General features: G+C 43.2%; 1 protein-coding gene across 4 annotated transcripts in view; it reads right to left on the minus strand.

Moving 5' to 3' along the window:
- Window positions 1-18,458, minus strand: part of PLA2R1 (phospholipase A2 receptor 1) — a 117,570-nt gene extending 99,112 nt beyond the window's left edge. The window contains exons 1-2 of one of the 4 annotated variants that reach the window (XM_045479965.1): window positions 17,926-18,450; window positions 514-897 (exon numbers count right to left, since the gene is read on the minus strand). In XM_045479965.1, coding sequence (XP_045335921.1) covers window positions 514-897; window positions 17,926-18,034 — 493 coding nt within the window. In that variant the 5' untranslated portion in view covers window positions 18,035-18,450. Of the gene's footprint in view, window positions 1-513; window positions 898-16,641; window positions 16,754-17,925 lie in introns of those variants that run through there. The other 3 variants (XM_045479963.1, XM_045479964.1, XM_045479966.1) reach the window with 3 other exon arrangements.
- Window positions 18,459-19,573: the final 1,115 nt, after the last annotated feature.

The raw sequence follows: 19,573 nt of genomic DNA on the forward strand, positions 1-19,573 counted from the left end.
ACACTTGCCAATTGTTCCTGACAATCGTGTGTGGTTTATCTTTCAATGCCTTGTATGTGACCATCACATGGATGCCAGGCAAGCATGAGGAGGCATTGAGGTGCTCCGTAGACGTGCTCATACCTGGGGCTGAGTTTCTACAATAATAGAAACCGTGGCAGGGGAGGTTCTTCTATTCATCCTGGCAAGTCTTTACTTCACAGGCTTTATCTTCCACCTTTATTTTCTCTTTGTCTCCTATACTTCTGTTCTCTCGTCCCCTTTCCATTGAGTTATTTAAGTGTTTTCTCCTCTAAAACCTTTAAATTCTGAGTTTGCTTCATTAGCCGAATTTAGCAAGTTCATTCTAAGATTCCAATAATCCTTTTATGATAAGCAAGTAGCAACTAAAATGTATTTAGCAGAAGTCCCTTGAGGCTCTGGGTGCTGTCATATAATTTACAAATCTTTACTTAGGGATAATCTTTCTAAATACGTGATTTCATAAGTACTTTCATTTAAATTATTTTTTACCTTTGTGCAGATATTCACAAATGCTTCCACCACCTGACATGTAGGAAATCCACTTATGAAGATATTTCCATGAGGCCACAAGCACGTTGTTGTGATTCACCTGGACCGTGTACTGGAGAGGGCCGGTGATCATGTTCCTGTTACAGCGCCATCTCAAGGAAACGTGAGTGGAATCACACTCATATATGCTTAGTAGCTGCTCTGGATTCGATAAATTCAGACCCAGGCAACCACTGCCTCCTATGTTAAAAAGGCGGTGGTTTGAAACCCACTTCCACAGCATGTGCTTGTTTGCTGGTTTGCAGTTCTCCAGGGTCAGTGAAGATTTGCCTGCTTGAATGCATTTCTTGAGGCTCTCACTCTGGATAACGAATATTCCTTTATCTGAAACAACAGAATAGGAAACGTGGCATGGAACTTTCATTTATCATTAACTAGTGTCATGAGGATCCTGGTGTGCATGTCTAAGATGTTGTATGTGACAATTTACAGCCATTTTGAACAGATCTGAGGTGATGGATGGATCCACCAGAAGGGCTTTATTTGCACAAAACAGAAGCGTTTCTTAGGAAATATAAATGGACTTGTTGGAACTAATGAGAAAGTGATCTAAGACCTCCATGGCCAGTAGCAAAGGCTGCCTATCAATCCACAGGGGAGAGGTACTATGGTGAAGGAGCTCACCACAACTGGAGAGAGAGCAAGGATTGGTAATAATACTCAGGGCTAAATGGGAGGGACATTGCATGCCCAGAGGTATGGGGATCTTTTGGTTTTCTTTAGACAAGCGCCTGAATATTAGTAACATGGCAGCCAAATCAAGGGCCACTGAAATGAAAACTTCTACCATCAAATTCCTACAGAAAACCAAAAGGATAGAAGCAAAGTGTTGCTTTATGTCTTGATACAAGGTGTAAAGCTGGTGGGGAAGAAAAGCTTCTCCAATTTGCTCTCTGTGCTGAGTCCAGGTGGAGTAAAAAAGTGGGGACATTTGCTGTGGGGATGGCCTATTCACTAGAGAAGCCTTGTTAAGTGGTACCAGCAGCAAGTGGATGCCCAAGACCCCCGCTCGGGCCCCCCCATCATGTGTATTTTCACATGGGAGGTACTGGAGCACCATGGCAGTGGCAAAACCACACAGGCCACAGGGAGATATGGAGAGAGTAGGCTTTTGTGATGCACCTCTGAACCTCCAATGCCCTGAAGATATTTGGGTGAATTTCCTGTGGAAAAACTGGAAGGGCCCAGCCAGAGAATGGGTATTAGCTACCTGCCTGCCATCTGACTACACCTCATCACTGGCCTGGAAGATACCGGTTATACAATTATGAACTTGTTCTCTCATAGGTTTTCTGAAGGTAGAAATCACGTCTACTTTCTTCAGTCTAAGCACAGAGTGTACTGAACATGTTTTAGAAGTTGAGTAAATGCTTGACGTTGATTAGATGTGCTAGCAGCTGTACAGGTCTGCCTGTGTAGGCAGGCAGGCCTAGGCTTCCTGAGTTACCCAGCTCAGAATGTCTGGTCAGGCCCAAGAGTTCTTTTATTCTCTCTTCTTGTAGTTTACCTCCTGTTCATTCTTTAAAAATCTGAAGGGACATTATCAATTTCCCTTTAAAATGACTGATTCAGGGCAAGTCGTGTCCTATGGCAGGGGTATAGAAGTGACAGGCAGAGGCCTTCTAGGGATTTGGAACAGCATGGAACGGGCTTCCTTGTGCATGGGGACAAGGGGAAAGTTCTTTTGTTTTTTCCTAAGTTACTTAGGCTGAGAATTGATTTACAGTAACCAAAATCACTTAAGACATTGTTAAAAAAAAGATTGTCAATGTATTAATGAAAGCTATACCTCATTTAATAATTGATAACCTTACTTATAAGCATATATTTGAGGAGTTGAATTAGTTGTCAGAAAATTGCTTTGATCATCATATATCAGAGCAAAAGAGAAGGGAGTGTGTGTTTGGGCGGGGGAAGAGAATGAATAGTTTTAGGGAGATTTCATTTAGATCAGGAAATTTGTTTTCCTAATGAAGACCATGTCTGTATGGTTATTAGTAATAGTCATTCAAGATCAAATCTGCCCCTTGCCAATGTGATGTAGACTCTGATAATTAACCTTCTCTCCAACTCTTCTTTTCACCTTTTCACGCCTGGGTAGAACGTTAACCTTAATTTCTGTTGTAATCTCCTAATTACTTTCTAGCTAGCTCGGAGTTTCATTAATTTTTTACTAAAGGAAAATCATTTTACTATAACTGTTCTGTAGTTTAGCTTCTCTCTCATTTACTTGTTCAAATATATCCACCTACTTACTGGCTAGACCTCAGCTCTCTGGGCCTCAGTTTATACACCTAAGATGGGTAGACAGCCTACCTGGCGAGTGGTTGAGGGCTCTCGAATCAGGCAGATCAGTCTGGAACTTTGGGCAAGTTTTTTAATCTCAGTAAGCCTCACCTTTCCTTTTTGAACTGGGAGCATGTGTGATACTGATCTCATAGGGATGTTAAGGGCACATCACACACCACTTTGGCATGGGAAGACTTCAGCAAGTTGTTAGTATTATTATTGTTACTATTATCCCTCTGGCTTCCTGATTCTTGGTCTGCAAATGCAACTGCAGGTCTGGTTGAACACTGAAGAGTGCTAATATGAGCATCCCCCAAAGACTTCTATCATTAGCAGAAAAATGCATTTTACTCTAGCTTCTGTAGCACACAGTGTGTGTAGACTTTTTAGTGTTAAATGATCCTGAGATCACCTTTTATGGAGGAAAAATACTCTTCAAAATCAAGATAACAAAATATTTTTCTTGTTTGTTCAAATATACGTGCAATCATGAATTAAGAGTCTCCATCTGTTCATCTTCCAAACTAGTATCTACCTGTAAAGTCTATACTGCAGTTCTCTTATAAGAAAGAGAAAAACACATAATGTTGACAAGCAGTGTATGGATAGGCAAATGGATGGTCTTTAAGTCAACATGGACATTATATATTACTAACATTTTGGATGAATAAATATTTTTAAATGTTCAAATTATTAAGTGTTAAGAGAAAAGGAGTGGTGTAATCAGAACTTCTGTAGTTACACTAGTGATCATAAAAATACCTTTCTGAAGCAGAAGATATTAGACACACCTAATCCCATGCTGTTCACTTTTGGAGTGTTATTATGTTTTCATGCCCAGCTGCCTTTAGAATGTAGCTTTGGAAAAGTTCCTCAGAATGTATCATAAACAAGTAGCTCTGGCTTACCAATAACAATAAATATGCCATCTCCAAAAGAATACTATGCCACACTAAGCTAAAAAATGACCCAATCCCATTTTCCCATTAAACTATAATAGAATCTTGTCCTGGCACCATTAATCTCCATAAATTCACTGAAGAGAAAACAATTGCCTTCAAATAAACTCTGAGGAGACCCAATACGGGTATCAATATTCTGATCATTATTATATGCATATATAGGCTGTCTGTAACAAACACATAATGTGAAAAAAAGCCACCAGTCTTTAGCATCTATAGTCAGGTTTTAAAAAGTATGAAAATCAAATGTGGGAGGAATCAAGATTGATTATATATGTCAAGGACATCAGTTCTGCTTGAACACTGATTAAGTGATTAATGAAGTACTGCCAGAATTACTAAATCTCTTTGCAGTAAAATGTTATTATACTTCCCTTCATAATTATAAGTTTAAGAGGGGAAAAAGGATTGATTTACTAGAAGTAACTTACAAGCTAATATTCTACTAGAAGTAACTTACAAGCTAATATTCATTCTTTTTTATTCCATGGAATAAAATCCATGGAAGACAGTTCTACTTTCTACTTCTGGGTTCCTCTGAGGAGATCATTTTAGACCCACCCTTTGCCCCACAGGATAACATGTACTTTTCGAAGGAATGGGAGGAGAATGCTTCCTTGATCAAGTGTGGAATTTAAGTTTAAGGTAATCCTTTTTTGACTGCATATAGAAAATTACTTCATTCCACAAGCATTCATTGGGTGCTAGCCATGTGGTAGGCACTGTGTAGGGCACTAGAGATAGAGGGAGAAATTATTTGCCTAAGTATCTGTCCCTTAAAAGTATACCTATTTCTTCTGAAATCATGAGAATACTCTTAGTTAATGAAAAGAAGGAGGTTCCATCAGTGCCAAAGAAAACATTGTCACCACATTTAAGATAGCCCTGGGGCACCTAGATAGCTCAGTCAATTGAGCATCTGACTCTTGATTTCAGTTCAGGTCATGATCCCAGGGTCGTGGGATAGAGCTCTGTGTTGGGCTCCCCGCTGAGTGTGGAGCCTGCTAAAGATTCCCTCTGTCTCTCCCTCTGCCCCTCTCTCCCATTCGTGCTCTCTCTCTCTCTCAAAAAAAAAAAAAAAAAAAAAAAAAAAAGAATAGCCCTTTAAAGCAAGTGGTGAAAAATAAGAACAAGAGAATAGCCCAGAATTCAGAATACTTGACTGGATCCTCAACTATTGTCATGTGTAAGGTGGGCATGACTCCTCAGTGTCATCAGATCATTCGGAGTGGGGAGAGTGTGTGTGTTTGCACACACTTGCCCCTTTTCCAGGGAGGAGACTGAGAACAACACCAGAAGGAATGAGGCCATTTGGAGGAGACTAAATTTTCTTATTTTATTTTATTTTATTTTATTTTATTTTAATTTTTGAGAGAGACATAACATGAGCAAGGGAGGGGCAGAGAGAGACACACACACACACACAGAATCTGAAGCAGGCTCCAGGCTCTGAGCTGTCAACACAGAGCCCCATATGGGGCTCAAACCCACGAATGTGAGATCATGACCTGAGCTGAATTCGGACACTCAACCGACTGAGCCACTCAGCTCCCCCTGGTGGAGACTGACTTTATCCATAAACCCAGAATCATGAACTTTAAGGCTGGCTGGGACTGCAAGGGTTATTTAATCAAATCATTCTTTTACATTTTTTTCCAAATGTATTTTGTCTTAGAAGTTTAATATCCATATGCATAGTGAGGACCATATAGGTCTAGGTCTAGCTTTATTTACATACATTAATTTATAACCTATAAAGTAGAAAATAAACTGCTGCAGATTGTTGCCAAACAATTTGAGGTAGAAGACTTAAAGTTTCAAACAAACATTTTTTTCAGTCCCTAGTATGGTATGTGTTAGGAAGCCTGCAGAAAAAAGGGTATAAATGTCATAGTGTTTGCCCTCAAGGAGTTGCTGTAATCCCTGGGAGTACATCATGAAATATATGGAAAGAACTATAACAATGTCAAGATATATTTTGACATCAGAGGTATAGAGAAGCACAATGACATGGAAGCCAGAGCTAGAAGGGATAGGTTTGGCCTATCAGAGAAATCTCTTTCAATCTCTCTCTCTCTCTCTCTCTCTCTCCCCCTCTCCCTCTGTCTCTCTCAATTTCTCTCTCTCTCTGTCTCTGTCTTTCTCTCTCTCTCTCTCTCTCTCTCACACACACACACACACACACACACACACACACACACACGCATTTTCATTCACCAGTCATTTATTAGGGACGTAACATTTGTCACACACGGAGGTACCTTGGTGAACTGGCCAGACATGGTAACCTGTTCTCACTGCAGAGACAGAAAGTTCCAAATAGTGGAGGAGGTCTATAGATGCACAGCTGGTTAGGTGGGACAAAGGGGCACAGAGCGAATGTCACCAAAGTTCAGAAGTGACAAAAATAATCAGCTCTAGGGTGTTGAGAGCCTACCTATGTAAAAGACTTTGATGGTTATAGAATATAACATTGGAAAGAGGTGGTTTGGGGTCATTTTATGAAGAACTTGAATTTTATTCAAAAATTTGTCTTTTATTCTTCAGATGAGAGGGAGCATTGGGAATAATAGAAAGCATGACTGAGGCTGTGGTGTAGATGAATTAGCATGGTGAATCATTCAGCAAAAACACTTATTGAGCATTTACTGTGTACCCAGCCTTGTTTCAGGTGCTAAGAATATAGGTGTGAGGCGAATGTCCAAATTCCTGGCCTGGAGGAGTTCTCCTGTAGGTGGGATGAGACAGTCCATGAATGGAACCAGTGCACAATCTGGGGACTTTTGCTATGATCCAGCAAGGGGACCGAGGTGTCAATTCAGCTGGTTGTGGCGAGAAAGGAGAGGAGGGAGTAGTGAGACTCCAGTCACTATAAAACTAATTCAAGGAGGGAAGAAATGGCAAGATTTGGCAATCGATGGAATGGGAGGATTCTGGAAAAGGTAGTTGCAATGACTTATTTTCTAGCTCAGGTGTTCAGGTGGCTGGCAGAGGCCTGCCAATTTCTATGACACTATGAGGTTGGAGTCTACAGCCTGGGGCTACTATTATAATCTGATCTGTCTTTTTGGACGGTGCTGATTGAGGGTACCTGTAGGACATTTCTCTTGAGGCCCCCCACTTCATTTTCAGCACCCCTTCCCGTGACCTCCACCTGCCTTGTGGTGCCCCTTTGGCTTTAGACAGCTCTTAGAAATGGCTGAAGGTTTGAAGTAGTACATGAATAAGATAAGGTTTGAAGTGTTAAGACTTCATGAGGTTTCTGTACTTTTCACACAAAAACACTTGAAACAAACAATAAAACAACAATTCCTAAAATGAAGCTCTTTTTCTGGTGGATTTTAGGCAAGCAAAGGGCTTTCTGGTATTCAATAAAGCCCACCATGATAGCGGTCACCTAATCCAACTACACATAGAAAGTTGGTTTCAATGCTCCTCCATGTCAAGGGAACTGGAAGGAAAAGTTCACATACATGGTTCACATCAAGTGCAATGCTGACAACTAGCTATTGGGAAGCCACAGCTTGCCAAATGCAATCCAGTTTCAATCTCCCACCCCATTTCCCTGGGTTTAAAGCTCTTCTGCTGTATCCACCCACACAGCTGGTGCTGGGCTCATGCACTCCCTGCCCTGTATCATCTCTTGAATCTGTTTAGTCCCTTTCTGTTCTGACAGTACAGCAGCCCCCCTCCTCCCTTATCTTCCGTTTTGCTTTCCGCAGTTTCAATTTACAAGCTCAACCGTGCCCAGGCAACAGACAATCCTCCTTCTGAGGTATCAACAGAAGGTCACAGGTAGCCTAACACTGTGTTGTAATACCCACGACATTCACCTCATTTCATCTCATCACACAGGTTATTTTATCATCTCACATCATCACAAGAAGAAGGGTAAGTACAGTACAATGAGGTATTTTGAGAGAGAAACCACATTCACATAACTTTTATTATAATTATAATTGTTTTATTATTATTGTGGTTAATCTCTTACTGTGCCTGATTTATAAATTAAATTTTATCATAAATATGTATAGGGAAAACCATAATATATATAGGGTTTGGTACTATCTGCAGTTTCAGGCATCCATTGGGGGTCTCGGAATGTATCCCCCGTGAATAAGAGGGGGCCTATTCTATTTCAGTTTGGACATGGAAGGGGTCCAGAAGGTAGTGGGGAGGGCATTTCTCCCCTGTAACCAATCTGAAGGTAAGCATCTTCTCTCTTGAGATGCATTGACCTTTTCCAGCTACACAAATATGGGTTTGTCCTGTCCAGTGAACAATGGATTCAGATCTGATTATGTTCCTTAGATTACTCTGTAGCACGAAAGGATGTGGTAAGCAGCTGAATCCAGTCCTGTTCATGGCTGAATGGTGCAGAAAATCTGGATTCTTAATATGACTTTGCAAACCAATAAGCAAGGAATTTCTGATGCTTGCAGCATGTGCATTGTACTTGAAAAAAGAGTCCCAGAGAACAAAGTTAAAGGTGTGTCTGCCCTTCCTGGCTCTCTCTGCATGCACATTGCATTTTATCCCAAATCATCTGAGATTTGGTGTTTGTCTCTTAATCTGACAGCACCTAACAAAGCCTGTAGCTACCTCTCAATTGCCTTCTATTAATCAACCAAAAGGTAAAATGTATTTTAAAATATAGCCTTATCCTGTCTCAGAACTTCTGTCTCTTTCTCTGCCTTAGCACTGTCCTTGATTTTCAGCGTTCTTTATTTCTCCTGCAGCTTCTGAATCTGGATAATCACGACCTCCACAGGCCCATGGGATCCCACTTCCTAAATCTTTTTACTTGTCCTCTCCCCCTTTCTCTCTAATCTTCCCAAATCACCACTTCCTGTTCCATGGGGCACATAATACTCTTTCTCACATGCGGGAAACATGAAACTCTGCTAATCAGCTCCTCTGGCTTGGCTCCAGTTTTGTGGGGATTCAAATTGCCTGTTACCAACCCCTGTGTGAAGTGGATTAACCCTTTTAGATTGTCTTTGCCACTCCCTGCTTCCCCTGGTTCCCTCCTGCCCCTTCCTCTAACTGTAGCTGACCCTTACAGAAAAATCTCATCTCTTCTGAAGTTTTTCGCTGTATCTCTCTGTATGTTACCAATGAGTTTTTCAACTGAATTGAAAACATTTTTTTTTCTTTTTAGCTTTTAGTCTATTCCTCCATCATTTTGTCTTTAACTCAAAAGTACCTAACAGACGTTGCTGGTATAAAAATCCTTATTCACAGCAGCTCTGTTATCATCTTATATACGGTGTTGAAAATATACCACCTCAGTAACTGGGGAGCCTCACTACAAAGAGCAAGTTAAGGCAAGACCCAGTAAGAACATAGTTAAACTTTCCTCAAAAAATCCTGCATTTTGGGGCACCGGTGGCTCAGTCGGTTAAGCATCTGACTTTGGCTCAGGTCATGATCTCCCGGTTTGTGAGTTTGAGCCCCACGTCGGGCTCTGTGCTGACAGCTCAGAGCCTGGAACCTGCTTCAGATTCTGTGTCTCCCCCTCTCTCTGACCCTCCCCATGCTCATGCTCTGTTTCTCTTGGTCTCTCAATAATAAATACATGTTAAAAAAAAAAAAAAAAAAGGCCTGCACGTTGAAGCCCTGGGGATATGATTCAAAGACTAGGTCATCAGAACAAACAGAAACAGAAAACAACTCCACCAACAATCAAAACAACCCGGGAAATGATGTGGCATTACTGAATCAGAAGCATTTCCATCTTAGGTGCTTTAAGAATACACCCATTTAGGGAAAAAAAATACATTTACTTAACTGGGAGACAGAAATTAACACAAAAACAAAAGCAACTTTTAATGGTAGATATACTGTTAGTCCCTGTACTCGTCTGCTAGGGCTGTGATAACAAAGTACCACAAACTGAGTGACTTAATAGAAATTTATTGGCTCATAGATTTGGAGGCTAGAAGTAAAAAATCAAAGTGTCAGCAGGAATGGCTCCCTCTGAGTCTGTGAGAGAAGGATCTGGTCCAAGCTCCCTCCGTCTTATAGATGGGTGTCTTCTCCCTGTGCCTCTTCATATCATCTACTCTCTGGGCATATTTCTGTGTCCCAATTTCCCCTTCTTATGAGGTTACCAGTCATATTAAATTAGGGTCTACTCTAATCACCTCATTTTAACTTAATTACCTCCGTAAAGGCCCTGTCTGCAAATAATGTCTCATTCTGAGGTAATGGGGGTTAGGACTTCAACATACAAATTTTCAAAATATACAATTAAAACCATAATAGTCCCCATGCTTCTGATTCAGGTTGACTACCTACTTTGCAGGACCAAGAGTTAAATAACAATGTGGGGCCTTGCCTGGGGCAAGGAAGTCAAGTCAATCTCCACTTCCCATGAGTTCAGGAGGGATTGCAACATCTGTGCCAGAAAGTGCTGGAATCACACTCAGTCCTTGGACTGGGAATAGATGACAGGCTCCCCACTCAGTCCTCACCGGGTGCTGTCAGCCCAGTGGGGACAGCTGCTGCCTTGCCCTTCCCTGAGATGATACTGGCTGTTCACTACCAATCCCTGGGCCTCCTGTCACCCAAACACAATCTGGTTGGCACAGTGGGTGGAGGGTAGGAGTGTGCAGGCAGCTTAGAACCCATCCAGAGGATCTAGGGAGGTGACACAGGTGAACCGAGCCTAAGCTGAGGCTTCTACCTTCTGGCTCATGCTCTACTGTCCCATGAGACTTCAGGCCCAAAGCACAAATTCAAAGGTTAAAATTATTAAGAATTCCAAGACCCAAAGCCACAGAACATTGAACTCCAAGTATGTTGCCCTGCTGAACATGGGGCTCTGTGTCTTCACTGGCTACATGCCTATGAAGCCCACCCTGTTCTTACTTGAACAACGCTGACACCATGGGGGAAAGACTTTGGCAAACTACAGAGCATTTCTTTTAGGGTAGAACTGCTTGAAGCTAAAGTGCCATCTGTACAATGGGTGTAATAATAGCACTGGCTTCATAGGATCCTGATAAGGATTACCACAGTCACTATGATCACTTTCTAAATGCTAAGAAAAGCAAAGCAAATCTTGACGTTGAGCATGGATAGTGCCAAATAAGACAATGTTGTCAGTTAGATAACCACTTTGAATTTCCTCTTTATGTTTTCATAATTAAAAGGAAGTTCTCAACAACAGAATGCCAAAAGCCAGAAATAGTAAAACATTTTTACTAGCATATTTCTTGTTTTGTGTGTGTGTGTGTGTGTGTGTGTGTGTGTGTGTGTGTGTGTTTAGTTTATTACCTGGGAGGCTGAATATGTTTTTAGGTGAATCATTTACTTTTTTTTTTTTCCTAATTAAGTTTTCATTTAAATTCCAGTTAGTTAACATACTGTGTAATATTAGTTTCTGGTGTACAATTTAGTGATTCGATACTTATATTCAACACCCAGTGCTTATCACGACATGGGCCCTGCTGAATCCTCATCACCTACTTCACCCATACCCCCACCTGCCTCCTCTCTAGTAACCATCAGTTTGTACTCTATAATTAAGAATCTGTTTCTTGCCTCTCTCTCTCTTTCTCCCTGTGCTTATTTGTTTTGTTCCTTAAATTCTACATATGAATGAAATCATACAGTATTTGTCTTTCTCTGACTCACTTATTTCGCTTTGCATGCTAACATATTTCTTTGGAACTGTGGTAGCCTGGAAAGTATCATAAATTTAAAAATCACGTAGCCACACATGAAAGCAGAAACTTCTTGTTTGTTTTGTTTAGCTCTGTATCACAGACTGAATTTACAGAAATTTTAATAATATTCCTCCATTTTTCTTGAATAGCTTTATAAAATATTTTTCCCTAAATGACTTAATACAGTATTTATAAGGCATTCATTCTTTTGTTTCTTTTATGAACTGTATGTCCTTTCACTCTGAATAATTAAAGAAATATAATTTATGTTCCTAGCTTTGTATTGGAACATCTCCTAAAAGGCTTTCAAAGATAATTTCTTCTTCTTTTTTTTTAATGTTTATTTATTTCTGAAAGAGAGAGAGAGAGAGAGAGCATACACAAGGGAGGGGCAGAAAGAGAGGGAGAGACCGACTCCCAAGCAGGCTCCACTCTATCAGCGTAGAGCCTGATTCAGGGTTCAAACTCACAAACTGTGAGATCATGACCTGAGCAAAAATCAAGAGTCAAGTCGGACACTTAAACTGACTGAGCCACCCAGGTGCCTCAAGGATAATTTCTAAAAGAAAATGGAGGCAAGCATCTATAAATGTCTCAACTATATTACTTTGATAGATCATATGAAGATTCATTGCATAGGGATGAGTTTAGAAGAGGCAAAACAAAGGAATCATTTCTTCAGAAAACTGGATATAAATAAGCAAATTGTTAGATAAAAGAAGGGGAAATGAGGAGATATCTGAGCTCTCCACAACTCAACTGTTCTGGTCATTGGCTTGGAACTTGCATTGTGTGATATCAGTTACTGTGAAACCAAGAATGGGAAGAGGTTGTTAGAAGCTTACTGAGAAAAAGTAAAGCACCAGGAAAACTGGAAGTCTATGCTGACTCTCAAAGACTAGTAAGGAAAACAGCCAGTCAGAGAAGCTAGAATGAGAAAAGTATGAAGTGGAAAAGATTCTGAGAGAAGACAGTGAAGATGGGTAAACAGAGTCAGAGGGTTGGAGTGACTGATGGCTGGGAAGGACAGCTAAACCAGTATCTGATCAGGCTTTTATGTAAATTCCAAATCTCCAGATTAGGAGAATGGCTCATTGCCCAGGGGTGTAGGAATTGCCTAGAACATTTGCCTAAAATAGTTGGGTAATAGTAAGGGTAATAGTAAGGGTATTAGTACCTACCTCACTATGGTGAAGTTTCAGTGTGTTAATGTATGTAAAATAGCACACAGTAGTCACTCTCCAAATGTAAGATACTATTAGGAGTTGTCAAGGGGGCCATTGTTACCTTTGTATCAGAAATTAAAGCTATGGGGGAAATCTCAGGGTCACAGTGTCTCCCCACTGCTGTCTCTAGGTGGTGGCTCTTCTCATCATCCTCTTTCAGAAGCCTCTCTCACATGGCACTCCATCTTCCCTTCCTCAACACCAGGGTGCACCCCCTGAATCTCTTCCTTGCATTTGCTATGACTTTGATGCCAGTGGGCTCCCTGTTGTCCTCTCCACCTCAATGCTTTTAATTTCCATACAGATGCTCCAACACTCTGACCCAGTGTTTTCTCCACAGAATATGGCTCATTAATGGGTCATGATATCAACGTAGTGTGTCATAACCCACATTACAAAATGAAATGGAATGGAACTGAGTAGATGAGTAGCAGCACGTTGTATTAGGTAATGGTATTTTTTTTTAATTAAACTTTTGTTTCAGACACATATGTCTGTACTGCCATGGATGCTGGGTTCCTCAACTTCCTCTGCTCCAAGAACCTTCTCTCACCTGTTCTCCACTTTAGCGACTGCTCCTACAACCACACCATGGACCTGGTCATACCAAGAATGGATCCATCTCCAAAACTTGTTATTCCCATTGTATAACCACTGCCCCTCCTATTCTTCCATTTCTCTCGTGTCTTTTGCTAAGCTTATGAATTTTATTTTTCTTCCTTTTTAGCCTGTATTTCTTGAATACAAACTTTTTCATCTTCAGCATTCTTGCTGCCACTGGCTTAGCTCAGGTTATCAATGTCTTCCTTCATGGGCAATCACTTTAACCTCTCAGATGGTGTCTCTGCTACCCTCCAGAATTACCCTCTTCAAGTCCCAAACTGACCATGTCATTCCTAAACGTAAAAGTGCGACTCTTCTCAGCAGAGAATTTACTCAACCAACTCACCCAACCAGAATTTATTTTCTTTCAGCAGAGTGCCTCTAACCAAACTCTTCATGTCCTCATCTCTTGCATGCATCCAAATACAGATATGTCACAGCTTCTTGTCCTGCTACACCCCTATTCTGGGGATCTGCTCCATCCACAGCCCTTGAAGGGCAGATCCCTATGTGCATCTCACACCACTATCACATCCTACTAGCCATGGGAAGGCCTCTAATTCAAGAGCAGAACACAGGGACTGGCCAGCATGCTATGATGAATGTGGCCAGATTCCTCTCCTAGAAAATTAGGCAACTCTTCCAAAAAAGCTGTGGGAGCTATACGTGAAAGGTCCTGCAGGTTGAAGCAGAAGAAAACGGTCCACAGAAAGAGAACCAAACAGGACAAGCAGCTCCTGAGAGAGAAACAGAGAAAGTAGTTGCTTCATTTCAGTGGTCAGTTCTCAGTTGCCAGAGGCCTGAGCCTCACACTTGCCTGAGTGACCTTCAGTGGGCCCTTTTTCCTCCATCCAAAAAAGCCCAAGAAAGAACTTCTAGCTTACTGCCTTTGCACACATTCTGTACTTTTCTCCAGAATGCTCTATCTCCTTTTTCCCATGTGGCAACTACCTACTTATCCTTTAGGAAAATAAATGCCCTGTTGTGAGTCTGCAGCTCCTCAAGCCAGTCCTTTCGCTGGCTTTAGAAATTTAGAATTTTGCTCCTTCCTTATTATTTTAACATCTACTGCACTGTTTTATAATTGTTTGTGTTTCTGTATCTGTCTCTGGACTCTCAGCCTCTTGGGGACATATCCTATTCATATTTTTATCTCCCCAGTCTGGAGGTGAGTAGCAGATTCCATTGGTTCCCTACCCACACCGCCTACCCTGACATTGCTCCATGCAGGCCAAAGACCAGGAGATTAGTCCCCCAGGAAGGACCTTCCATTAGTAAGGAGTGGAGGGTGAAGGAGAAATACCTCAGTTTCCTTCCCCTCACTAGGTCCACTGCATTCTCCACAGTCACTCAGAAGGGCTCCTGTGAAATCGAGCCCCAGTTGCCTATAATGGTTTTCTTCCCTTCCCTGTCTCACTTCCTCACTCCTTCATCATGTCTTCTACAATCACCTCCCAAATAAACTACTTACATTGAGATAAATACATGCTTCAGGGATTGCTTCCAGGTGAACCCAAACCAGGAAAGGAGATAAAGCATACAGTGCTTGACAAATAGTGAATGAGCAGGTGAAGCCTTCAGCACCTTACCCCTCTTCCTGTTGGCACAGGATTTCAAGAGTTGACCCTACCCCTCTATCCCAGTTCCCATCCTTCTTCCAAATAGGCCCCATGGTCATGAACTTTGACCTCAGGCTCAACAGCACCCCCACTTCCCCTGGTCACCGGTCATTTGGAATAGCCTACCCTGACCGTCCTCAAGGACTAACACAGCTGTGGGCCCCCTCCAGTCCTTGGGAAGATAAGTGCTGCCAACGAAACTCTCCTATTATTAGGTTGGTTGGGGCCATTTCACATAATTTTCAGCTCTCGACATAGCTTTAAAATTCTTTTATTGCCCCCATTCATTTCCTTTAGCAACCTCTACAGAGACTATGTCCACCTTTCCCCAGAGTGCCTACTCCCTTCTTCATTCTCCCACCTGCCCTCCCAGTATTGGGGGTACTTGAGTGAATGAAGTTACCAAGTCACAGCACTTACTAGAAGAGCTCAGATTCTAGAACCACAGTGAAGCCCCTGTTACAGCCAACACAGACATGCCAAGTACAGTGCCATGTGCAGGGCAGTATATAATTGTTAAAGGACTATCAACCTGTCAAAGTAGTCTGGATTGGCCAGAGGATGATGGTGTTGTGGTGATATTGAAAGCAAAGGAAAACACTTGAGTGAGTACTATTATTACCTCCATTTTTATATATGAGGAAACTGAGGCACAGAGAGGTTAAGTAATCTGCCCAAGGTGACAATGGTACAGACAGGATTTGGACCCATACCGTTTGGCATAGAGACCATGAACTTAACTATTATATGACACTATATCTACTGATTTTTGAACACAAAATTCTTGATAAATGATTGAAAAGTCAATACAATAGCCTCCCAAGGCTGAGATGCTTATAATACATATCAGATCAACCAATCAGATTAATCAGATTAAACAACTCAGATGAAAAAGTACTACATGTACAATCTGCCTTGCATTATAACATACCCCTTATTAGTGAATATAAAACTGAAATGCATGCATATTTCCCCTGGCTGCTTTATGGATACCAATCATAGCTAGAAGTAGTCAGTGTGGTTGGTGCACGTGTGGAACACAACAGTAAACCGAGGCACCTCCAAAACATGATTTAAAAAATGGTGTAAAAGCTTCCACATCTGAAAAGTGGAAAGCTGGAGTAGACAATGTCTCAGGTCCCTTCCAATGCTAAAATTTTGTTTTTCCATCTTTGTATAAACAGGAAACACTTGATTCCAAACCGATCCCGATTATACTTGAAATGTCACTGATGTGGGGGATTGAAGTCAGGGAGGGGAGCCTGTGCAAGGTTTGGTACATTCATTGCCACACAGTCTCCAAGACCCACATTCCATGAACACCAGTAGCAGCGTTTTCTTATCTGAAGAATCTCTCTGCCAACTATGTCAAAGGCCTTCAGATATGCAAACTGTCACTTGGAGTGTCCAGGAGGTAGCAGATAGTTTTAACTTCAGAGTGTCCTTGACCACTGAAAAGAAGGCGCTGATTAGAAACTATCTCAGGCCAGGATTTGGGTCTGCTACATATAGTAGGGATTAGCTCATTAGTGCTAACGCTGGCTCAGAGGATCACCAGTGCATTTCCTCTGTGTGGCTTGAGTCCAGCTTCTGTCCTATGGGCTACTGCCCTGTTCTAGATACCTATCACTAGGCACATTTTAAACGTAAAGTAATAAGCACTGTATGGTAAACTCTTCGTGGAGATGGGTCATACCTGGGGTCAGATGTACATCCACAGGACCATTTCTTTTGAACTTCCCAAGAGGGTTAAGAGGTCTCTGATCTTTGGCCATTTTAGAATAAGAATTACTCAATCTGTCCCAGATAAAGCCTTGTGGGAGTACGAGAGAATACAGTCCAGGTGAGATTATCTCAAAAACGTATGCAAAGTATGTTGAGAAAGAAAAAAACAAAAACAAAAACCACAGGCATTGACCACACCTTGTTTTATCTCCTTTCCAAACTTATTGCCAAAGGCAGAGAGGATGGAGGCTGTCTGGAGGCTTCTCCTGGTTTATTTATCGCCCTGCCTGCCTCCTTTCACACAGGGGGCTTCCACTTTTGGACGCTAGCTTCCCTCTGCCTCAGAAGCACCCATGCAGTTATTCTCCAGAGTAGGCCTCCTGCAGGACAACCTCTCCTCATGACTCTTTACACATCTTTTATGAGTCGTATGTGTATTAGGTGCTGAATAAATGTTTGGTGAATTGATCCAGTGTGCACTTGTGCTGGCGGGGCGGTGGGGGGGGGTGGTGACTTTGAAGGAACTCTGGCTCACTGGCACTTGCCTTACAAACTATCTCATTTAATCCTTGGTGGTCCTCTGGATATCACAGACCCCATTTCTCTGATGAGAGGAACTGAGAAGCCAAGAGGGTTATTTGCTCAGCTTACAGGGTCCATGGGGGCTACAGAGGCTCCACTTCCCCATTTGGTCTGCAAGGTATTAATAGAAAAGACTTTAGTATTCTTTTCCCCAGACGCAGAGGGGTAGAGGCCTTGGCTTAGGGCCACTGGGCAAGTGGTGGCACACATCCAGAAAGCTTGCTTTGGGAGGGGATGAAATGAGACATCTTTCTGCCATCATTTATCTGAGAGGTGATCCTTCCAAATAAACAACTCTCGGAGACTACATTTTGAAACATCTGCTACCCCTCTGTGCCCGGCCTATCCCGGGCCAGAGCGGAGTCAAGTTTTGCCTGAGAGCCCAGGCCAGGCCCCTCGCCTCGCCGCCCGCTAACGCCAGGAGGATGCGGGGGCTAGAGGAGGGGGGTGTGGGGCGGCGAGAGTGGGGTGCAAAGCCCGTCCGGCTGCAGGACTGGCCCATCCACACGGCTTTCTCGGGACTACCGAGACGCGGCTACCGTGTAAATCCGGCCGCCTTAGCTCCTTAGCAGCTCACGCCTCCCTGCCCCCAGCTTCACCCCTCCCTCCTCTGCCTTAACCACACCACCCCCCGATGTGCCGATCTGGTCCCACCGGCTCTGGGGACACTCACCCTGCCACTCGAGGACCGGGTCGGGGGTAGGTGCCGTCGCCGCGCCCTCGGTGAAGCTCCGTGGCGCCCCCAGCAGAAGCAGCAGCGGCAGCGACCGCAGCAACAGCATCCCTAACCACTGGACTCGCCGGGCGCCCGGGGTGACGGTCGCGGCGGCCAGCTCCACAGCGGTAGCGCGGGGATGCGGCGCTGGGGGCGGGACCGCAACCCCCACCCCCCAAGTGCTCCACCCCTCCGGGGGCCTCGCTGCCCCTGCGTCCCGGCGACCCAGTCCGTCGCCCCTGCCGCGACCGTATGCGGGAGCTCGGGGCTGTGGGCCGGAGACAGGGAAGTTGAGGAGGTTTTCCCCGCCCTACCCACTCGGGCTAGGGCAAGGAGGAGGAAGAGGAGGTGGACCATCTGCCCATCCCAGAAATTCCTGCCTTTGGGGTGGGGAGAGAGGAGGGGTGAGGCTACCCCGTGCACGCTCCTCCTGCTTCCAGCAGCCTCTCTCTTTCCTGGGGGAGGCCGAATAGGAGTTAGGGGTGAGCAGTTGAGAATCCCTGGGACAGGAAGTCTGACATCTGGGTTTGCAAACCACCCGGATTCTGGTAAACACCACGGGTTTGGCAGCTAGCAGCTTAGAATAAATCGAGCTGTGCTGTGAACCCAGGCGCTTTGGGAGCACGCTGGACCTCCTCTCCTCTGGAATGTTAACCATTGGAGGTCTCTGGGGTGCGCCCGGCTCTTCCCTCCAAGTACCCCAAGGTTCTTCCATTGTTGAGCTCCTTTCCTTTTTAAAATGCCACCCCCCACTTTCCTTCTCCTTGGATCCCCTAGCCCAGCAAAATAGCTGGGTTATCCCACTTTATAGCTGAGAAAAACCGTCGGGAAAGGCAAAATTATTTGCTCTAGGTCACCCCTTAATCTAGCTAAATTAGTAAGTAGGAAAAGCCTAGAATGTAGTTCTTCTAACTGTAGTCTTTCAAATAACCAGCAGAACACTAGAAACATTTAATATCCGTGAGAACAAGCTAACATAAGATGGTTCCTAAATAGGACCTTGACCTTCCTCATTAAAAAATAAGAAGGGGAGGGGGGGGGGTGGGAGGGAGTTTAAAAAAAAAAAAAAAAAAGGGAAGGTGGTGGGATCTTGGAGGTCCTTTCTCAGCTGCCTATTGACAAAGACCATACCAATATTTCTGAGTAACAGTGTCTGCTATAGACTGAATTGTATCCCCCCCCCCCCAGTTCATATATTGAAGCCCCACATCTCAATGCGATTGTATTTGGAGATAGGGCTTTTAAGAGTTAATTAAGTTTAATGAGGTCTTAAGGGTGGGGTCCTAGATAGGATCAGTGGTCTTAGAAGAGGGAGCCATCTCTCCACCTGTAGTGACGTAGGAAAGGCCACTTGAGGACACAGCAAGAATGTAACCATGTGCAAGCCAGGAAGAGAATCCTCATCAAAAAATGAAATTTTGGACCTTGATCTTGGACTTTCTAGCCTCCAGAACTGTGAGAAATAAGTATCTCGCTTAAACCACCCAGTCTATGACGCAACTTTTGTTCTTGTGGCGCAACTAGACTAATAAACTGTTTTAGCCTGGTTCCCCAGAAAGCAGAACCTGGGATGAGATCCCTGGCAGGAAATGGGATTAAAGACCAG

Source organism: Leopardus geoffroyi, chromosome C1 (assembly GCF_018350155.1).
Source record: "Leopardus geoffroyi isolate Oge1 chromosome C1, O.geoffroyi_Oge1_pat1.0, whole genome shotgun sequence".
In the NCBI taxonomy this organism is placed as follows: domain Eukaryota; kingdom Metazoa; phylum Chordata; class Mammalia; order Carnivora; family Felidae; genus Leopardus; species Leopardus geoffroyi.